General features: G+C 59.7%; 1 protein-coding gene across 2 annotated transcripts in view; it reads left to right on the top strand.

Moving 5' to 3' along the window:
• Positions 1-1098: 1098 nt before the first annotated feature.
• The window catches only part of NCLN (nicalin), a 23362-nt gene continuing 5285 nt past the window's right edge, over positions 1099-19175 (top strand). For both annotated transcript variants that reach the window (XM_032252314.1, XM_032252315.1), the window contains exons 1-8: positions 1099-3650; positions 9265-9455; positions 10015-10159; positions 12939-13033; positions 14315-14395; positions 16220-16323; positions 18481-18569; positions 18689-18828. In XM_032252314.1, the coding sequence (XP_032108205.1) occupies positions 3155-3650; positions 9265-9455; positions 10015-10159; positions 12939-13033; positions 14315-14395; positions 16220-16323; positions 18481-18569; positions 18689-18828 (1341 nt within the window). In that variant the 5' untranslated portion in view covers positions 1099-3154. The remainder of the gene's footprint in view (positions 3651-9264; positions 9456-10014; positions 10160-12938; positions 13034-14314; positions 14396-16219; positions 16324-18480; positions 18570-18688; positions 18829-19175) is intronic.

The following is a 19175-nucleotide window of genomic DNA, read 5'->3' as shown; positions in this document are numbered from 1 at the left end:
ACCTGCTGTGGAGCCAGGTGCGGTGGTACGTGCCTGTAGTCCCAGCTACTCGGGAGGCTGAGGCGGGAGGATCGCTTGAGCCCAGGAGTTCTGGGCTGTAGTGCGCTATGCCAGTTGGGTGTCTGCCAAAGTTCGGCATCAATATGGTGACTTCCCGGGAGCGGGGGACCACCAGGTTGCCTAAGGAGGGGTGAACCGGCCCAGGTTGGAAACGGAGCGGGTCAAAACTCCCATGCTGATCCTTAGTGGGATCGCGCCTGTGAATAGCCACTGAACTCCAGCCTGGGCAACATAGCGAGACCCTGTCTCTAAAAAAAGAAAAAAAAAACAACTTTCCGTGGAGATGTTCAACTCCACCGCATTCTGTACAGGAGACGCCAGCCCCACGGGGCTACGGTGAACCAGAGAACTGAACTTGGAAGTGTAGATTGTGTTTAATTTGAATCTGTTTATATTTCGGTACCCCCTGGGGTGGGTGGCTGCGGTTTCGCTGCAGATGTAAACCCAGAAGCCTCTGGCACCTGCAGCTCATAGACAGCGCTCGCCCTCCTCCTCCCAGGACCAAGCCACCCTGCCCAGTCCAGAGTCTGGGTGGAGAGAGTCAGAATCCACCCTGCCCGCCGCCTGAGCTCAGGCAGCTCTGCTTTACGTCATTTTTCTCCACTGTATGATGGGGATGTGGCGTGGAGGGGCCGTTTACCCACCAACACAGCAGCCGTGAGCCAGCCGTGGCTATTGAAAATTCATGGAAATTGCCGGGCGCGGTGGCTCACACCTGTAGTCCCAGCACTTTGGGAGGTCCAGGCAGGTGGATCATCTGAGGTCAGGAGTTCAAGACCAGCCTGACCAACATGCAGAAACGCCATCTCTACTAAAAATACAAAAATTAGCCAAGTGTGGTGGCGCATGCCTGTAATCCCAGATGCTCGGGATGCTGACAGGAGAATCGCTTGAACCCGGGAGGAGGAGTGAGCCCAGTTCATGCCACCGCACTCCAGCCTGGATGACAGGGCAAGAGTCCTTCTCAAAAAAAAAAAAAAAAAAAGAAAGAGAGAGAGAGAGACAGGGTCTTGCTGTGTTGCCCAGGCTGGTCTCAATCTCCTGGGTTGAAGTAATCCTCCCGCCTTAGCCTCCCAAAGTGTTGGGGCTACAGGCATGAGCTACTGTGACCGGCCAATTGCAGACAGAAGGAAGTGTGGCCGGCCACTTCACTGGTGTGTCCCAAACACCCCTCCGCATGCATAATAAGAGGGGGTACTTTTCTGCTCCTGATTCCTGTTCTGTGTGTGTTTAGTGGGGATCACAGCAGGAAGGCAGGGTGGGGTGTGGGTGGAATTTGGGATGAGTGGAGTCTGGGCAGGTCCGGAGCTCTCTGTCTGCCTTCTGGGCCCGTGTAAGCTGGCTCCATTGTCCCCTCTGCCCTGCTTTGGCTGAGCTGAACCTTCTTGCTCCTTCCCAACTGGGGGCTTTTCACTTAAACTTTGTTGCCCCCGATGGACTGGCCTTGATAGAATGCGCCTTGCCTCATTCATCACTCGACTTCTGTCTGCTCATTTTTGTACCTTAGCTTTAGTGTCACCTCCTCCAGGAAGCCTACTTTGACTTCTCCTGCTCCCTAGGTCCCCGCTAGGCGCCCACAGCTGCCTGTGTTTCCTGCATGACAGCTCTGCTTTTACTGGGCACAGCTTTCCCTCATTCTTCACTCAACTGCTCCAGCTCATCTTTAGAGTTTCAGCCTAAGTGTCTCCTCCTCCAGAAAGCCTCCCCTGATTTCCTCGCCTCCCTAGGCCTCCTCTGGGCTTCCCACAGCTGCCTGTGTGTCGTCTGTCACCGCTCCCATCGCCTCTGGTCACACATCCATTTCCTCCTTCCGACTTTGAGCTCCGCGTCGGTGGGTATTGTGGCTTTGTCGGGTTCCTGGCTGTGTCCCCAGCACCCAGCACGTGGCCTGGCACACAGTAAGTGCTTGGTAACCCAGCACCACGCTCAGAAACCCCCTTTCCAGCTGGGCGCGGTGGTTCACGCCTGTAATTACAGCTACTCCAGAGGCTGAGGCACAGGAATTGCTTGAATGCGGGAGGCGAAGTTTGCAGTGAGTCGACATGGAGCTGTTGCACTCCAGCCTGGGTGACAGAGACTACGTCTCTAATAATAATAATAATAATAATAAACAACTAGTTAAATAGAATTCTCACATGCCACCGGCGGGGAGAGTGCTTGATTCATTATATCAGAGGAAACCGAGGCTCAGAGAGGTGAAGCAACTTGCTGAAAGCCACACAGCTGGGAAATGGAGGAGTTGGGATTTTTAGCCAAGGCTCTTAATCGGCACAAATACCACTTCTCACTTGGGACAGAAAGGAAGCCCCGACGCCTTAGGCTCCTATAGAGCCTGGGATGTTGAGACTCAGGGCTGCTGTCTGCTGAACCCTGGGGCTCAGTCTTCCCATCTGGACAAAGGAACGTTTCTTAGGTACCTCTAGCCCTGAGACACTGGGTTCTTAGGGTTGGCAGGTTAGAGAAAAACCAACGTGGAATACCCAGAAGTTAACTTGAAATTTCTGGTGAACAACTAATACCTTTTTAGTACAAATATGCCCCAACTGTGAATAAAGATAAATAAGCTTGCAACAAACTCCTTCATAAACCGCAGGCTCCAGACTACAAGTCCCATAACCCACTGCGTCCTCCCTTAGGAACTGACTATCATGACTTTTTATTTTTCATTCATTCTTTCAAAAATGGCACAGGCCACCCGCCGTGCGCCAAGTCTTGTGCTAGGTGCCGGGGATACATCATATGCACAAAACAGGCGTAAGTCTTTGCCCTCGTGGACTTTGACATCTACATCCTTGGGGGAGTTGAAGTGATTTTTGTTTTTCTCAGCAATTTCTGCCAGGGAGACTACAGTTCCCGTGACCCTTTGTGTTTGTTTGATGGGACTACAACCCCCAGAAGAGTTAGCGCGCCAGACCAGCACTTAATGTCCCTTTAACTCCAATTTCCTTCCAGGTCGCAAGGTCACGTCTTGTTTCCCACCCCACCCCCGCCACCCGCCACATTTAGCCCCTCACCCCACCTCCCCTCACGCCAAAGACAGGGTTAAGAAAGTGCTACTGCGAAATAGTTTTTTTAAAACATTTTACTGCATTTTATGACTTGGAGTTTATGTGAAACTTCAGCGGTGTTAGCCCAACAGCCCGTCGCACCTTCCGGGAGTCCCAGAGTGGGCCTACAACTCCCAGGGAGCTCAGCGAGCGCCGGGCTGACTGCAATTCCCGAAAGGCAGCGCGGCTGGCGGGGCGGTTCGTGGCGGTGCCCGCAGGACCCCAGAGCGAGAGCGGGCTGCCCGGCGCGGCGCCCGCAGGACCCCGGCGGCTACCCATGCCGAGGTGAGTCCGCGGGAGCCGCCGCTGCCGCCGTCCCGTTCCCGCCGCCGCCCCGTGGGGCCCCGCCGCCAGCCAGGATGCTGGAGGAAGCGGGCGAGGTGCTGGAGAACATGCTGAAGGCGTCGTGCCTGCCGCTTGGCTTCATCGTCTTCCTGCCCGCCGTGCTGCTGCTGGTGGCGCCGCCGCTGCCCGCCGCCGACGCCGCGCACGAGTTCACCGTGTACCGCATGCAGCAGTACGACCTGCAGGGCCAGCCCTACGGTGCGTGTCCCCGGCCCACCCACGGGGCTCCCCGGGCTCCCCGGCCACGCCACTCACGCCCGGCCAGCCCCAGGCCGATCCTCAGCCCCGGCCTGGGCCGCCCGACCCTTGCTCAGGCCTCCTTGCCCTGGAACCCATGGCCGGGCCCAGCGTCGCGCGCTCCTGGAGCCCTAGGTCCCCTCTCTCCTGTCCCTGGCTGGGCCGACGTTGAGCTGCCTTGCCGAGTCTCTCTCTCCTGGGTCCCCTCTGCCCCTCGGCTTCCCTGTCCCGTCCTGATCTCCAGCGCCCAGGTCCCTGTTCTGGAGACCATCTGGTTGGTCCCTGACTGCGTTTGGAGCTAAAGATCCCCGCACTGATTCCTGCCAGGCTGAACCACTCCACGCAGTGGTCCAGCAGTCCCCACCCCCTACCACGGCCCTGGGTGCAGAGTGCACTTTGTCCAAATTGAATCCCACTCTGAGTTTTCTCACTCTGGTCACTTGCCCCCACGGCAAGGTCCCATTTCTTCCCAGGCCCCTGACACCCTGGTCCCAGTTCGGGGTCATATGTTTCAGAATCTGGTAGCCTAGCCTCCTTGGCTGCCTCCCACGTCCCAAGTTCCTCCGATCACCTTTGACCCCCTTCTCTGTCCCGCCTTTGATGCATATCCACGCCCTCAGCTCAGCCTCCTCACTGCCACTTCCCAGAACCCCGCTGGTTCCATCTTTCCAGGATTTACTCATTCCCTTCCAAATTCATACACCCCAGGTCCCCTTGCCCCTGAATTCTGCAATGCTCCCACTCACCAGCCCCCTCACCCCCCATCGTGGCGCTGACCCCAGTGTCCAAATCATTCCACATCCCCTTGCCTTTTCCTGGTTGTAGCTGTCTGTGGCATTCCAGAACCTTCTGGTCCCTGATTTTTCTTCTTTTCAGCTTGGCCCCTTAGGTCCCTGAATGTCAAGGCCTGACCTCCCTTGTAAAGGAGTTCCCATTCACGTGGTCTCACGGGCTTTTTCCTTCTGAGCCCAGATTCTCCTGTACTGGCTCCTCTCATTACATCTCAGGCTCAGCCTGAGGCACGGGGACCCCCAGCCTCTGCCAGCCCTTGGGGAGCCCATTTCTGGAGATGCAACCAGAGTTTGGCCTCAGGCCCTGTTTTGCCCCAGAGTTAAGATGTTTTCATTTAGAGCTGTTGCTGTTAACCCAGGGGACGCTGGGTGATGTCTGGGGACATCTGTGGTTATCATGACTGGGGGTGCGCCTGGCATTGTGTGGGTGGAGGCCAGGGACACTGCTTAGCACCCTGCAGTACCCAGGACGGCCGCATCCCTGAGAACGATACGGCCCCAGTGTCCAGGGAGGAGCCCTTGGGCCGGAGTGGTGGTGTAAACCCAAGGCTCCGGGCTCCATAGGTGGGAGTGGAAGGCCCTGAGCTCTAATGCAGTGACCGCGTTTTCCAGTGCTGGTCGGCATTTTCCCGCGGTGGGGGGCACTGTCCTGTAGAGCCGTCAGGTGGCTGTGACCTCCATCTTCACTGCCTGGCACAGAAACCACCAGCCGCAGGAGGCTGCCGAGCACCCAAAATGTGGCCTGTGCAGCCGAGGGGCAGGATTTTCATGATCTGCACCCGAAAGACCCCACTCCTGTTGCTCAAGATAAATTCTCCAGGCCCCTCTGAGGCCCTGTTCGCACTCCTGGTGTCTCCTGCCTGGGCCCCCAGCTCACCTGCCTCCCTCCAGCCCCCGGGGCAGGCGTGCTCTGGCGGCTCCTACACTGTCCCTGGGCGGATGTGGGCCCTGCCTCTTCCCGTGAACCTACCCGGGGAATGCATTTGGCTGTGGAGCGAGCAGGTGTCCCGCCGTTCCCCAGCCAGCCAGACGCCCTCTCCGGCTTCCCGGAGTCGCCTTCCAGCTTCCTGGTGGGGCCTCCTTTTCTCCACAGCCTCCTGACGTTCGCCCCATCTCCTCCCCCGATTCCCTCGGCCCCTTTTCGTGGCGCCCTCCCTTCCTTTCCCCTGCAGTCTTTTCTCTTCCCCTCGCTCCTCTGGGGCCTTTGCCCGCAATCCAGGGTTTCCTTCTGAGTGTTCCGTCCGATGGGCGTCTTCTTCCCTTGCCCTCCTTCCCGGCCCCCGGCCTTTCTCCTGGTGAGGAAGCTGGGCCCGGCTTTCCCTGTATCGGGCATTTGCCCAGCTGGTCCGTGGGCTCTGGGAATGAGCGGAGAGGCTCGTGGGGCAGCTGCCTCCGTGCTCCTCGTCTGCGCCCCGGGAAGCACAGCCCAGCTCTCGCAGGGTAGGGGAGGCCCGGCCAACACACCCCACTGTGTTGCTCTGGCAGCTCTGAGAGACTGGGGATTTGGGCCAGAGCCCTGCTGAGGACAGCCCTGGAGAAGCCCCAGCGGCTGCTGCCCCGGCCCCACCACCCGGAGCAGCAGCACCCTTTACGCACTGGGGATCCTTTCCCAACTTCCTTCCTGCTGCTGTTGAGAAATGCAGGGCGGGGCGGTGCCCTTTGTGTTGGGGTGTGGTCTGGGTCTCACTGGCCAGGTGCACAATGCCCCTCTCTGCTCAGCGGACTCCAGCCCTTTCTGGGCTCTGCTGCCTTCACAGCAGGTGGGGCTGGTTGAGCTCATGGCCCCTGTGAGGTGGGAACGTTAGTACCCTTTGGAGCGCCCAGCTCCCAGGACCCTCCAAGTCCATCAGACTTGCCAGAACTCCTTTATCTGGGAGCCGGCTGACTGCAGTTTGTAGGTCACGTCTGGCCCTCCGCCTGTTGTTGTTAATAAAGTTTTATTGGCACACAGTCACGCCCATCCTTTCACATCTTGTCTCTGGCTGCTCTCACTTAGAAACAGCCGAGCTGGGTGATCATCCCAAAACCCCATGGCCCGTGCGGGGAAAGGGCGGTCGCCTGGCCGGCGGTCGCCTGGCCCTCAACAGATAGATGCTCAGCCTGTTGTTCAGGTCTGGTCCTGTCACTCCTACTGGTGACTTCTGTCAGGATGCCCAGTGCCCTCCTTCACAGTGTCCACCACGAGTGGCCTCTGCCCACCCAGACTTGGGGCTGAGGGAGTTGGCACTGATTTCGCCTCTGCACAGGGCCGTGTCCGCACTGGCTTGTGGGCACCCGGCCCAACCGTGGCCCTCAGGAGAGGCTGGGGCCACCCAGGGCCACCTGTGCTCCTGGGCAGATGGGCCTTGGTCACAGAGAGCCCCTGCCATTGTGCCCCCAGGGAGCAGGAGCTGGGACCTGGAGGGCAGCGTGGCCTCGGCAGGTGCTGATTCGAGGCGGGGCTCAGACGGGCGGGCTCCATCCTAAAGGCGAGGCCGTGGCCTCCAGGGAGCCCTGGCGCTGGTGTCCGCCCCTCTTCTGACTTGCTGCTGCTCTTCCCTTCTCCAGCCTCGCTCGCTTTGTGAAGCGGGTCCTGCGTCCACCTGTGGGAGTTCGAGGCTGGAGAACGGGGTGGGGGGTTGGTGCCTGCCAGTGGCCTCATCTCCCGCCCCCAGAGAGGTGGCATTCGGGCATTCGAGCTGCCCCAGAAGGCCAGGGCACGTGGGGACAGGTGGGGCGCAGGGAAGGGTCGCTCCTGGCATTGCAGGACCCTGAGGGCCTCCCAAGGGAAGAGGAGAGGCCCCCAGCAGGCCTGGTGGCATCAGGCTCTGAGGGGAGCAGGGGTGAGGCTGCGGACCCGGGGCGTGTAGTGGCTTCTCCATCCCGAGCCTTGAAGCTGGTTCTCTGTGCCCACCTCCCTGTGCTGCTCCCGAGACCCCACCCATTCCCAGTGTCCCTTCTGTGTCACACCTGTCCCCCACGCACCCAGCTCAGCTCATTGGATGCCCCGTTGGAGCAGGCAGCTTTTCCCCCTCCGGCACTTCCCAGACAGCGCATTGCTAGACAGCAAGGCTGGGGCTCAGTGCAGGCCCCAGGAGGAGCTGCGTGTATGGGGAGATGAGAGAATGAGGGTCCCCCAGCGTCCACCTTCATAGCAGGGCCGGCTCCAGGGTCGCTGGAATCAGCCCTGTGCGTCGCTGTTTTGAGTGCATCTTGCTCGGGATTCCTGCTGGAGGTCCCCCGGGCCCGCGCCCGGCCCGCCTGCGGCAGGTCTGCTTTCGGGCTTTGGTGGCGTGGGGTTGTCTGCGGCGCTGGAGATGTTTTAGATCATTGCTTGTCTTTAACCTGTGGCGACATGACGTAGGAATTGGGATTTGCAGCTTCTGGTGTGGCCCACTGAGGCCTGCGTCCCAGCTGAGCGCGGTGGCCGCTCTAAAGGCACCCTCCAGGGTCCTTCCACGGCCACTGAGGTGGCCTTCGTGGAGCGTGGCGGGCAGCAGCTCAATCCTTGTAGGGGTGAAGAGGCAGGAAGTGGGGGGTGCGTGTGCAGCTCAGGGGCACAGAGCAGGGACCCCCGGGCTGCGTCTTGCCGGGCGGAGGGCATTTTGCTGAGAGAGGAGGGAATGGGAGTCCCAGGAAGCAAAACCAGGAGCCCTGGCGAGCTTCCAGAGCCTCGATGGGGAGCACCACCGCAGAAATGAATAAGCCCGAGAGGAAGTGACAGCCGCACGCTCTCACCCGTGGTCCTGGCCTTCCTGGGAAGCCCCCGCCTCACACCACAGATGCCGCAGCTCGAGCTGCTGAGCCTCGGGCCGCCCCAGCCCCCGGATTTCTAGAAAGCTTCTGTTTCCAAGGCCTGGCAGGGTAGACCCAGAGCTGGAGAGCCCGAGGGGCGCTCCGTTCCTGTCTCATGGCCCAGTGCAGGGGTTTAACCTGCGGCCCATGTACCAGCTTCAGGGGAGTGGGCCCCAGCTGGTGGCCCGCCCTTGGCCTAATTAATGGCATTTTATTGGCACACAGCCCCACATGTTGGCTCCCCTGTCCGACACGGCCGCACTCACCCTGCAGTTTTAGAGCTGAGTGATCGAGATCAGAAATACTTTCTGGTCTGTTGCGGAAGAGGTTTGCGGAGCCCTGGGGATCCCGTGTAAACTTCGGCATGGTGGCGGGGAAATGTGGGTTTCTCCAGGGAGAAGGGTCTCTGCTTGCATTAGAGTTTCCAAAGGGGCTGGGTGAGGTGGCTCACACCTGTAATCCCAGAAATTTGGGAGGCCAAGATGGGCGGATCACCAGAGGTCAGGAGTTCCAGACCATCCTGGCCCACATTGTATTTTTGGTTCAGATGTGGGTCTCTACTAAAAATACAAAAATTAGCCAGGTGTGGTGGTGGGTGCCTGTAGTCCCGGCTACTCAGGAGGCCGAGACAGGAGAGTCACTTGAACCCGGGAGATGGAGGCTGCAGTGAGCCGAGATCGCACCACTGCACTCCAGGCTGGGCGACAGAATGAGTGAGACCCTGTCTTAAATATAAAACAAAAAAAAACAAAAAAAGCTTCTCAGAAGGTCTGGGACCCAGGGTTAATGCGGGCGCTGAGCCTATGGGCATAGGCCTGCCCTGGTGACCAGGTGTGCAGGGGGCAGGCTTGGGGGGCCCTGGGAAGTTCTTGAATCGGCGGTCTCCCAGACGAGGGCCCCAGGTTCTGGGCTGGGGCTGGGGCGGTTGGATGGGTTTCTGGCCTGGGTCTGTCCCCTCCCTCTGGCCTGGCCACCCACCGAGGCTCACAGCCCCACCCCTGTCCCCACAGGCACGCGGAACGCGGTGCTGAACACGGAGGCGCGCACGATGGCCGCGGAGGTGCTGAGCCGCCGCTGTGTGCTCATGCGGCTCCTGGACTTCTCCTACGAGCAGTACCAGAAGGCCCTGCGGCAGTCGGCGGGCGCCGTGGTCATCATCCTGCCCCGGGCCATGGCCGCTGTGCCCCAGGACGTCGTCCGGGTGAGCGTCTGCCTTGCCCCAGCCAGCTCCAGTCCAGAAGCTGGGGCTGGACTTGGAAGCAGCTGTGTGACCCTAGGCAGGTCGATTTGCCTCTCTGAGCCCTTTGGAAAGTGGGATGGATGGGGGTTCCCCTGCACCATTGTTCTCCAAAGTGGGGATTCTGTCTTCAGAGGATGCTGGCTGATGTCTGGAGGTGTTCAGGGAGGGCTGCTCTGGGTGTTGAGTGGGTGGGGGCCAGGGACACTGCTCAGCACCCCACAGTGCCCAAGACAGCCCTGCCCCAGGGAGTGATCAGGCCCCAGGGCCCACGGGGCTGCGAGGGAGGCCCTGCTTTCAGGGCACAGGACCTGGCAGAACCCAGCAGATGCCCTGAGTGAAGGTGCTCTTGCAGATGAGGGGCGGGCGGGATGGGGGAAGCGCTTGTTTCTCGTGAGTGCCCCCTGGTTCATGCCACCATCTGAGGGCCTTCCTGCCCTCCAGGGACTGCCACTGGGCCCCCGCTACCTCGCCACCCCTACCAGGCCAGCAGCAGCCCCCTGAGCGTGCGTCTGCTCCACAGCAATTCATGGAGATCGAGCCTGAGATGCTGGCCATGGAGACCATCGTCCCCGTGTACTTCGCCGTGGAGGACGAGGCGCTGCTGTCCATCTACGAGCAGACCCAGGCCGCCTCCGCCTCCCAGGGCTCCGCCTCTGCCGCTGAAGGTGGGCTCCAGGCTGCAGGGCAGGGGCGGTGGGCGTTGGGAGGTGTCCCCGTCCCGAGGGCTGCCGACGTCCTGAGCTTTTCCTACCCTCAGCGTGTGGCATCCCTTCACCAGGGTTAACAGTGGGGGTTCCTGGGCCCTTCGTGGGCCTGTTTCGTCACCACCTCGGGGCTGGGACCTCGGACTCTGCATTTTGCAGCCCCCCGACGCCCGCCTGGTTGCTGGCTGTGTACACACGAAAGACCAGAACCACCGACTCAGTGGGAGGCCTTTCCCGTCATCCTCAGGGGCTCGTGGCGTGTGAAAAACACGGGCATGTCCTCAGCTCTCCACCTGCCGGGGAGATCCAGCATCACATCGCCAGCAAGCCGTGCAGGTCATCGGCGGTGTTCTCAGGGAAAGGGGCCCGCGCCTTTCTTTCCTCCGGCCCCGCGAATGGGGGCCCTGGCAGTGAGCTCGGCGCAGCACCTGTCCCGGGGATAGTGGGAGTGGAGCGCTGTCCAGAGTGAGGGAGAAAGAGGAATTGGAGGAAACAGTTGAGGGGCTGCCCGGGGCCGTGGTCAGCTGCTGGCGGAGCAGGGCTGAGAAAGGAGGCCAAGCCCAGGGCCGCAAAGAATAGGGCACGACGGGGGTTTGTCCCGGCCCTGCCCCACCCAAAGCAGTTTGGTGCTGTGGTTTCAAGCTATAAAAAAGGTTCATCCTACACCGCCAGATCACCGGGACTCTAGATCCAGCATTGGCTAACGCCGGCCCAGGGGCCACCCGTTTGTGTTGATAAAGTTTTATTAGCACTGGGCCACATTCATTTATGCACCATCCTTGGCGGCTTTCCCAGCAGCAGAGCTGAGTTGCTGCGGCTGTAACAGACCCTCTGGTCCGCAGAGCCAAAAGTGGTATTTGGCCCTTAAACGTTCCCAACCCCTGGTCTAGATTAAAAGTCTTGACAATGGCCATTTTTGTTGTGGCATTAGGAGAGTGTAGTTCTGCAGGTTTTTTTTTATTTTTTTATTTTATTTTTCTTTTTTTTTTTTGGCTGAGACGAAGTCTCCCTCTGTTGCCCAGGCTGGAGTGCTCGGCTCACCGCAACCTGAAGGAGGAATCTAATACTTGGTGGAGTATGACGCAGCTGGCAAAAATGATGTTGAGGGCCAGGAATGGTGACTCACGCCTGTTGTCCCAGCATGTAGGGAGGCTGAGGCAGGAGGATCGCTTGAGGCCAGTATAGCAAGAGTCCTGGGCAATATAGCAAGAGTCCTGTCTCTACAGGAAATTTAAAAAATGAGCCAGGTGTGGTGGTGCATGCCTGTAGTCCCAGCTGCTCCAGAGGCCCAGGTGGGAGGATCTCGTGAGCCCAGGAGGGAGGCTGCAGTGAGCTAGGATTGGACCATTGCACTCCAGCCTGCTGACAGCAAAACAGGTGTCTAAAATAATCAATAGATAAGCAATAAAAAATAATACTGATAATTAGCTGGGCATGGTGGCGCGTGCCTGTAATCCCAGCTACTCAGGAGGCTGAGGCAGGAGAATTGCCCGAACCCAGGAGGCGGAGGTTGCGGTGAGCCGAGATCGCGCCATTGCACTCCAGCCTGGGTAACAAGAGTGAAACTCCGTCTCAAAAAAAAAAAAAAAATAATAATAATACTGATAAATAACCCTGACGTTGAGGTAGACTGCTGGCGTGGAGAAATGCTTATTTCATGACGGTTAGTGGGAAAAAAGCAGTCACACGTTATTGGTCACAACCGTCTTTTTAGAAGTAATTTTTTTCTTTGGAGACAGAGTTTCGCTCTTGTTGCCCGTCCCCACACGTGGGCTGTCGCCCAGGCTGGAGTACAGTGGCACAATCTCAGCTCGCTGCAACCTCCACCTCCCGGCTTCAAGTGACTCTCTTTCTTCAGCCTCCTGAGTCGCTGGGATTACAGGTGCACACCACCACGCCCAGCTAATTTTTGTATTTTTAGTAGAGACTGGGCTTCACCATGTTAGTAAGACTGGTCTCGAACTCCTGACCTCAGGTGATCTGCCTGCCTCTGCCTCCCAAAGTGCTGGGATGACAGGCGTGAGCCACCGTGCCCGGCCAAAAACAACTTTTTAATTTTGAAATATTATACTTATAAGAAGTTTAAAAAATATTACAGAGTTTCCTGGGACGCACGTCCCCCAGTGATCACATTTTATATACCCACGACAGTTGAGGTTTTGTTTTTATTTTATCATTAATGTTTTATCATCCCTTGTTTCAAAAGATTGTGTTTCTAGGTCAGGCCCAGTGGCTCACACCTGCAATCCTGGCACTTTGGGAGGCCCAGACAGAAGGATCGCTTGATTCTGGAAGGTAGAGGCTGCAGTGAGCCAAGATGGCATCATTGTACTCCAGCCTGGGCAACAGCGTGAGACCCTGTCTCAAAAAAAAAAAAAGAGTTGTGATTTAAAAATGCATTAAAACACGAGAAGTGCAGACTCAAAGTCCTGGCCAGGCCCCAGCCGTAAGTCCCTAAGTGAACAGCTGTTACTGAGTGCCCAGGAGGAAAGGATCAGAATGGCATGGAGGAACAGTTCCCCAGCAGAACGTTCCAGAAAGGAGATGGGAATACTTTCAAGAGAAGGTTGTCCTGGAGGAGTGCTGGTATCGCGCGGTATCGAGGTCTGCTGGGGACGTCCCTGCACCCGGCTGGCGGGCTCTGCCCGAGACACCGACCTGTGGCGTGGTGGTGTGGGTGCTGGGGATGCCCCCTGGCTGCAGCCTGGCTGACGCGCTGTCCCCCTCTCCCTCTCCACAGTGCTCCTGCGCACGGCCACCGCCAACGGTTTCCAGATGGTCACCAGCGGGGTGCAGAGCAAGGCCGTGAGCGACTGGCTCATCGCCAGCGTGGAGGTGAGTTGCCGCCCGCCCCGCCCCGGCCCCGTGTCCCCAGGGGTCCCTGCCATCCGCCTGGCTCCACGGCTCAGCCATACAAGAGGGAGCCTCTGATGGGGAGCTGGGGTCAGACCACGCCCCTGCCTGGCTGAAGCCCCTCCTGTGGCTCTAGTGGCGACCGAAAGAACCCAGACTCGTCACATGGCCAGGGAGTCGCTCTGTGGCGTGCCTAGGGCCTGCCAACCCCTGGCCTGTCTCCTGCCTTCCATCATGGGGCCCTGCACACCGTGCCGCCTCCTCCCACCCCAGGGCCTTTGCACCGGCTGCCCCTCCCAGGAAGCCCCCTTCAGGCTGCAGGGTCCCCAGCCCCTTCTTGTCACATAACCTCACCCATCAGCCAGACCCTGCGTCCTCATGGACCCTTCCCAGCACCCAGGGTGTCGGGCTCAGCAGGGTTGTGAGAGGGCGGGGAGCTGCTGGTGTGGAAGCAGCCGCTCAGGTCATCGAGGCAGATCCAGCAGGTGATGCCTGCGTAGCCGCTGCTGTGACACAATCTCAGCTCACGGCAACCCCCACCTCCTGGGTTCAAGTGATTCTCCTTCCTCAGCCTCCCGAATAGCTGGAATTACTGGCATGTGCCACCACGCCCAGCTAGTTTTTTGTATTTTTAGTAGAGACACGGTTTCACCATTTTGGCCAGGCTGGTCTCAAATTCCTGACCTCAGGTGAGCTGCCGGCCATGGCCTCCCAAAGAGCTGGGATGACAGGCTGAGCCCCGCGCCCGGCCACGCCCATGCGCGTGCACACGTCCGCGGCAGCTTCTGAGTAGTTACAACAGACACCATCTGGTCCCCAAAGCTGAAAATATCCCCTCTGGCCTTTTATGAAAGTCTAGTCTGCCGGCCACGGGCTACAGTGGAATCCGACTTTGGTGGGGTAAGAGGGCGGTTTGGGGGCAGGTGGACACAGACCCTGAAGGGACCCGAATGCCTGGCTCACAGACTTGGTCCCATTCCTATAAAAAGTTATCCTCCTGCTCTTCCCCGGTTTTTAAAGATTTCAACCTGAGGGCCAGAGCAGGGTGGGGTCCCTGTTCCCGGCTCCATTTCCTCTCCAGAGGAGCTCCCTGGGGCTCCCAGAGTCAGAGGCTGGCATCTTCTATGGGCCTCGGCGCTGAGGACCATGTTGGAACCTGGTGGGCGGGCCCCACGTAGCCCAGAGGGGAGGGGCCTCCAAGCCCCACCCAGGGTTCACCTGCCCTGGGAGCAGCCCGGCCACGACCCCGCCGTCTCTCTGCAGGGGCGGCTGACGGGGCTGGGCGGAGAGGACCTTCCCACCATCGTCATCGTGGCCCACTACGACGCCTTCGGAGTGGCCCCAGTACGTATGTGCATCCCCTTCCCCCCCACGGGGCAGGGACTCTGGCTCCAGGCCAGTGCTGAGGAAAAGCGTGTGTGGGGACAGCACGGGGGTCTCAGCGGTTCACCCCTCAATGGCCTCTGCCCATCATCCCGGTCTCCGAGAGGGCCTCAGGGTGGGTGTCGTGGGACTGAAACAGGCTGGGCTCTTGCCGGGGGTCCCAGGTCCCTAGGCAGGGAGGTGGCTGTGTCAGAGGCTGAGCGCAGGGAGTCTGAGTCAGGGTCGCCAGGGCCAGCCCTGGGTGCTGTGGCTCCGCACGAGGCTGCCTGGCAGCTGTGGTCTGCCAGTGAGAGGACGCAGCACGGAGCAGAGTACTGGAAGGGAAAGGCACGTGGTGTGCGGCCGGGAGGCCAGGCCCTCTCCCCGTGCCTCACCCCAGCAGTGAGCCTGAAGCACTGTCACTAGCAAAGCTTTCAGAGGTCCAGCGACCCAGTTCCTATTAGGGGCTGGTTCTGCGTCCCCAGCTGCCTGGCCAATGCTGGGATTCCAGATTCTAGAGGGAAGCAGGGCCTCACGTAAACCACGGTGTTTGTGAACATGGCTTCGGCCCCGGAGCCCGTGCTGTCAGTCAAGGTCAGGGTCCTGGTCCCAGGCTGCCGCACAAGCTCGTTCTGTTGAGCGTGGGTTGAAGGGGGTCGGGGCGTGCACCACCCTGTAAACCGGCACCCTGCTGCCTGCCTTGAACACAAATCAGCTGAGCCAGGCAGAGCGCGAGGGCCAGCTCTGATCTGCTGCCCAATCCCCTGGAGGGCCAGGCCCCTAGCCTTGAAAAAGCCTGGTTCCGCCGGGGCCCACACACAAACTCAAGCTGTTCAGGGCGATGCCTCCTGAATGCCTGACCTCAGGTGATCCAGCCGCCTCGGCCTCCTGAAGTGCTGCGATGACAGGCGTGAGCCACTGCGCCCTGCCCTTCTCGGTATCTTTTTCTTCACTGTCCTGGTGAAGCTCTTTTTGTTTTATATTTATGTTTTGAGATTGTCATACGATGTAACGTTCACCATTTTAGAGTGTGCAAGTGGCTTTTAGTGCATTTAGAATCGTACAGTTTCCACCGCTAATTCCAGAACATTCCATCACCCCAAAAAGCAGCCCTGCCCCATCAGCTGTCACTCGGTCCCCTCCCCAGCCCTGGAACCCCGGCACGCACACATCCATCCGGGTCCCTGTGGGCTGGCCTTTGGGACGGGTTGTGTGAATGGATGCTACACTGTGCACGAATCCTTTTGGATCTGGCTTCTCCCACTGAGGAGGGTGTTGCCTCCCCCTGATTCAGTGCCACCAAGGGCCCCTTTATACGCTGTGGTCTTGGGACGGTCCCAAGCCATCGCAGTGTCCAAGAAGCAGTGTGGCCTTTTGAGAACTCGGCTTTAGATCACAAAGGTGCATCGGGGCAGGAAAGGCACGTGGTCAGGCCATGCCCTGAGGCTGGGGCTGGAGGGCGGAAGGGCTGGGTCCGAAGAGGGGACCCCGCGCAGAGACCGGGGGTGGACAGACACTGCCCTCTGTGAGTGAATCTGGCCCGGCCCTGGGCTCCAAACTGTGTAGCATCTTCCGGGTGGGGCTGAGTTGAGGTGGATGAGGAGAGTCCTGGGCTCGGGGGACCCTGCAGACCCCAGGCCATCACTCCAGGATTAACACAGGAGGGGAGCCACCCAGCTGCCTGCCGGACATGGCATAGGGGCTGGGGACAGCGCAGAGATGACCGTGGCTGCTGTGGGCAGTGAGGTCACTGGGGTGCGGGAACGGGGTGGGGTGACCGTGGCCTTGCCTCTCCCACCCCCACAGTGGCTGTCACTGGGCGCGGACTCCAATGGGAGCGGCGTCTCTGTGCTGCTGGAACTGGCACGCCTCTTCTCCCGGCTCTATACCTACAAGCGCACGCATGCAGCGTGAGTGCCAGGGGCGGGCGGGGGCGGGGGTGCGGGGGCCACACTGCTGGCGAGTGCCACCCACCAGGCGCCTCTGCACCTGTTTCTGTGGCGCCTCCTGGCCCTGATGTGGGCCTGAGCCCAGGGAGCCCAGGAATCCCAGGAATTGGGCGCCGGTTTATCAAGGGCAAGCCCAGCCCTGGAAGGCTCCGTCTCTTGGAGTCCCACGACCCGCCTGGTGTTCGCCCCAGGCAGGGTTTTGCGGAGCCTGCTGGGAGCACTGTCAGCCGCAAGCAGTGGAGACGCCCGGCTAAGGGCCCCGGAACCAGGGGCTCCCCTCAGCCCTGTGATGTTGGGGCTGGATTTTCCCCTGGGGCGGGGCCATCCTGGGCACTTCAGGGTGCTGAGCAGCGTCCCAGCCCCCACCCATTCCATGCCAGGAGTACCCCACAGCCATGACAAGCGCAGATGTCCTCACGCGTCGCCCACTCTCCACTGGGGGCAGAATCACCCTGGGTGAGACCCCCTGGGTTAGGGGATTCCACAGACCCCCCCAAGAGACGGTGTCCCATGTGCCCTACTGAGTTCCCAGGAGGCTGCACACATTGAAATCCACGCCCTGAGTCGGGAGGGAGAGAGGAGGCAAATCCCAGGAGCCGGAGTCCCCCTGGTTCACACTGTCTGCCCCTGCAGAAGTTTATCCTGGGGCCTGGTGTGAGCAAGGGGCAGACTTGATTTTTCCCCAAATAATGAATGCAGGGTTTGTCCCCCATGCCCTTTGGATGTCTTTTGCGGATGATTCTGTCCTGGGCACTACCCACTCCTCGGCAGGAGCACCCCCAGGCGTAGCAACCACAGATGTCCTGGACACGACTGTCTCCTGGGGAGGGTGGGTAGAGTCACCTCTGGGTGATACCCCAGCCCAGACAGTCACCCGCTCCCGAGACGGGACTCCTGCAGCCATTGTGTCAGTGGCTCAGAGGGCCAGGGCCACTGTGGCTGGGATGTTTCTTACCCTTCTCACAGTCACAAGGCAACTGCCAGGCGCCGGGACTCATATACAGGTTCAGGTAGGAACTTGGATTCGAACTCCTAGCCTCACCAATCCTCCTGCCTCAGCCTTCTAAAGCACTAGAATTACAGGAATGAGCCACCACGCCCAGCCAAAAAATTTTTTTTTAAGCTGTGGAACCTCCTCCCCAGCCCCCCACTGATGTCTTTTGAGAAGCTCATGCAGTCATACACATGTGAACAGGACTGGTTTCTGCCCAATGGGGGGCTTCTTGGCAGCCAGGGCTGAGGTTGGGTTTCCGGGGAAGAGGGGAACTGGGTTAGAGAGAGTCCGGGGCAGACGTGGGAGGATAAGGGTAGCCACCGGCCTAGGCTTTTGTTAGGGGGTGACCCCAACAGTTTCCTTCTCTGATCCTGGTGACCCTCTAACAGCCCAGGCTATGTTCCGTTAGAATTCTTGGCCAGGTGCAGTGGCTCACACCTATAATCCCAGCACTTTGGAAGGCTGAGATAGGTGGATCACATGGTCAGGAGTTCGAGACAAGCCTGACCAACATGTTGAAACCCCATCTCTATTAAAAATACAAAATCAGCTGGGTGTGGTGGCATGCACCTGTAATCCCAGCTACTCAAGAGGCTGAGGCGGGAGACTCCCTTGAACCCAGGTGGCGGAGGTTGCAGTGAGCTGAGATCATGCCACTGTACTCCAGCCTGGGCAACAAGAGCGAAACTCTGTCTCAAATGGAGAGAAAAAGAATTCTTCTTCTTTAAGTGAATAGTCTTTATTTTCTTGGCTTCCTGGTGTCTGTTGCCTGGTCAGTCACCCCAGTTACTCCTGGACTGAGAGGCCTCTAGAGCTGCCGTCTAATGTGGGCTGGCCCTGCTGCCCAGAGACACTGAGCCATCAGCTGTTGTCATGGGGGAGCTCCTGGTATAGGGTGGGTAAGGCCAGGGACGCTGCTCAGCATCCTGAGCACCCAGGATGGTCCCCCCCGCAGGGAAACATCCGGCCCCACAGGGCTGAGGGAACAGACCCTGCCCTAGGGGGCTGGTCAGTATTTCCTACTTTGGGGAGACCTCCACACCCGCCTCAGGGACCTGTGGCCTGGCCGTGTCTCTTCTGCCCCCGGCGCTCTCCTGTCAAAGCTAACATCAGGTCTCCACCAGGTATAACCTCCTGTTCTTTGCTTCTGGAGGGGGCAAGTTTAACTACCAGGGAACCAAGCGCTGGCTGGAAGACAACCTGGACCACACAGGTGACGGCCCTGGGTGGTGGTGGTGGGGGCCGTGGGGGCGTTCGGGGCGGTGGGGGGGGCCTGCCGGGGGGGAGGGGCGGGGACCACCGCCCACCCCGCCAGCTCTTGGTGCCCTGCAGACTCCAGCCTGCTCCAGGACAACGTGGCCTTTGTCCTGTGCCTGGACACCGTGGGCCGGGGCAGCAGCCTGCACCTCCACGTGTCCAAGCCGCCCCGGGAGGGCACCCTGCAACACGCCTTCCTGAGGGAGCTGGAGACGGTGGGTGCCCCTTTGATAGACGGGCCTGGGGCTCTGTGGGGCACACACATCGGGGCCGGGGTGGGGCGTTTTCTTCCGGGATGTCCTTGCTGTCTGTCGGTCCTTGGGACTGAAGGGCACACTGCGTCAGGGCGGGACTGGGGCGTCCTGTTCCGGGGTGTGTTTGTCCCGCCCCCCCCGTCCCTCCTTACCCGGGGCTGCAGTGGGAGGCCTCGGGGGACCCCGGGGTCGGTGCATTTCTCCTTGTTCTGCACCGTCGGGGGTTCTGGGAGGCCCCTGGAGCGTTTGGAAAGTGGGCTGGGGTGGCCATCGCCCCTGCCCGCCCTCTGCTGGTGGCCCCGCCCCTG

The sequence above is a fragment of the Sapajus apella genome, unplaced genomic scaffold, assembly GCF_009761245.1.
Source record: "Sapajus apella isolate SASKATOON/1434 unplaced genomic scaffold, GSC_monkey_1.0 scaffold77, whole genome shotgun sequence".
Classification (NCBI taxonomy): Eukaryota; Metazoa; Chordata; class Mammalia; order Primates; family Cebidae; genus Sapajus; species Sapajus apella.
The sequence above is the reverse complement of the archived record's forward strand: the minus strand, read 5'-3'. Positions and strand labels throughout refer to the sequence as shown.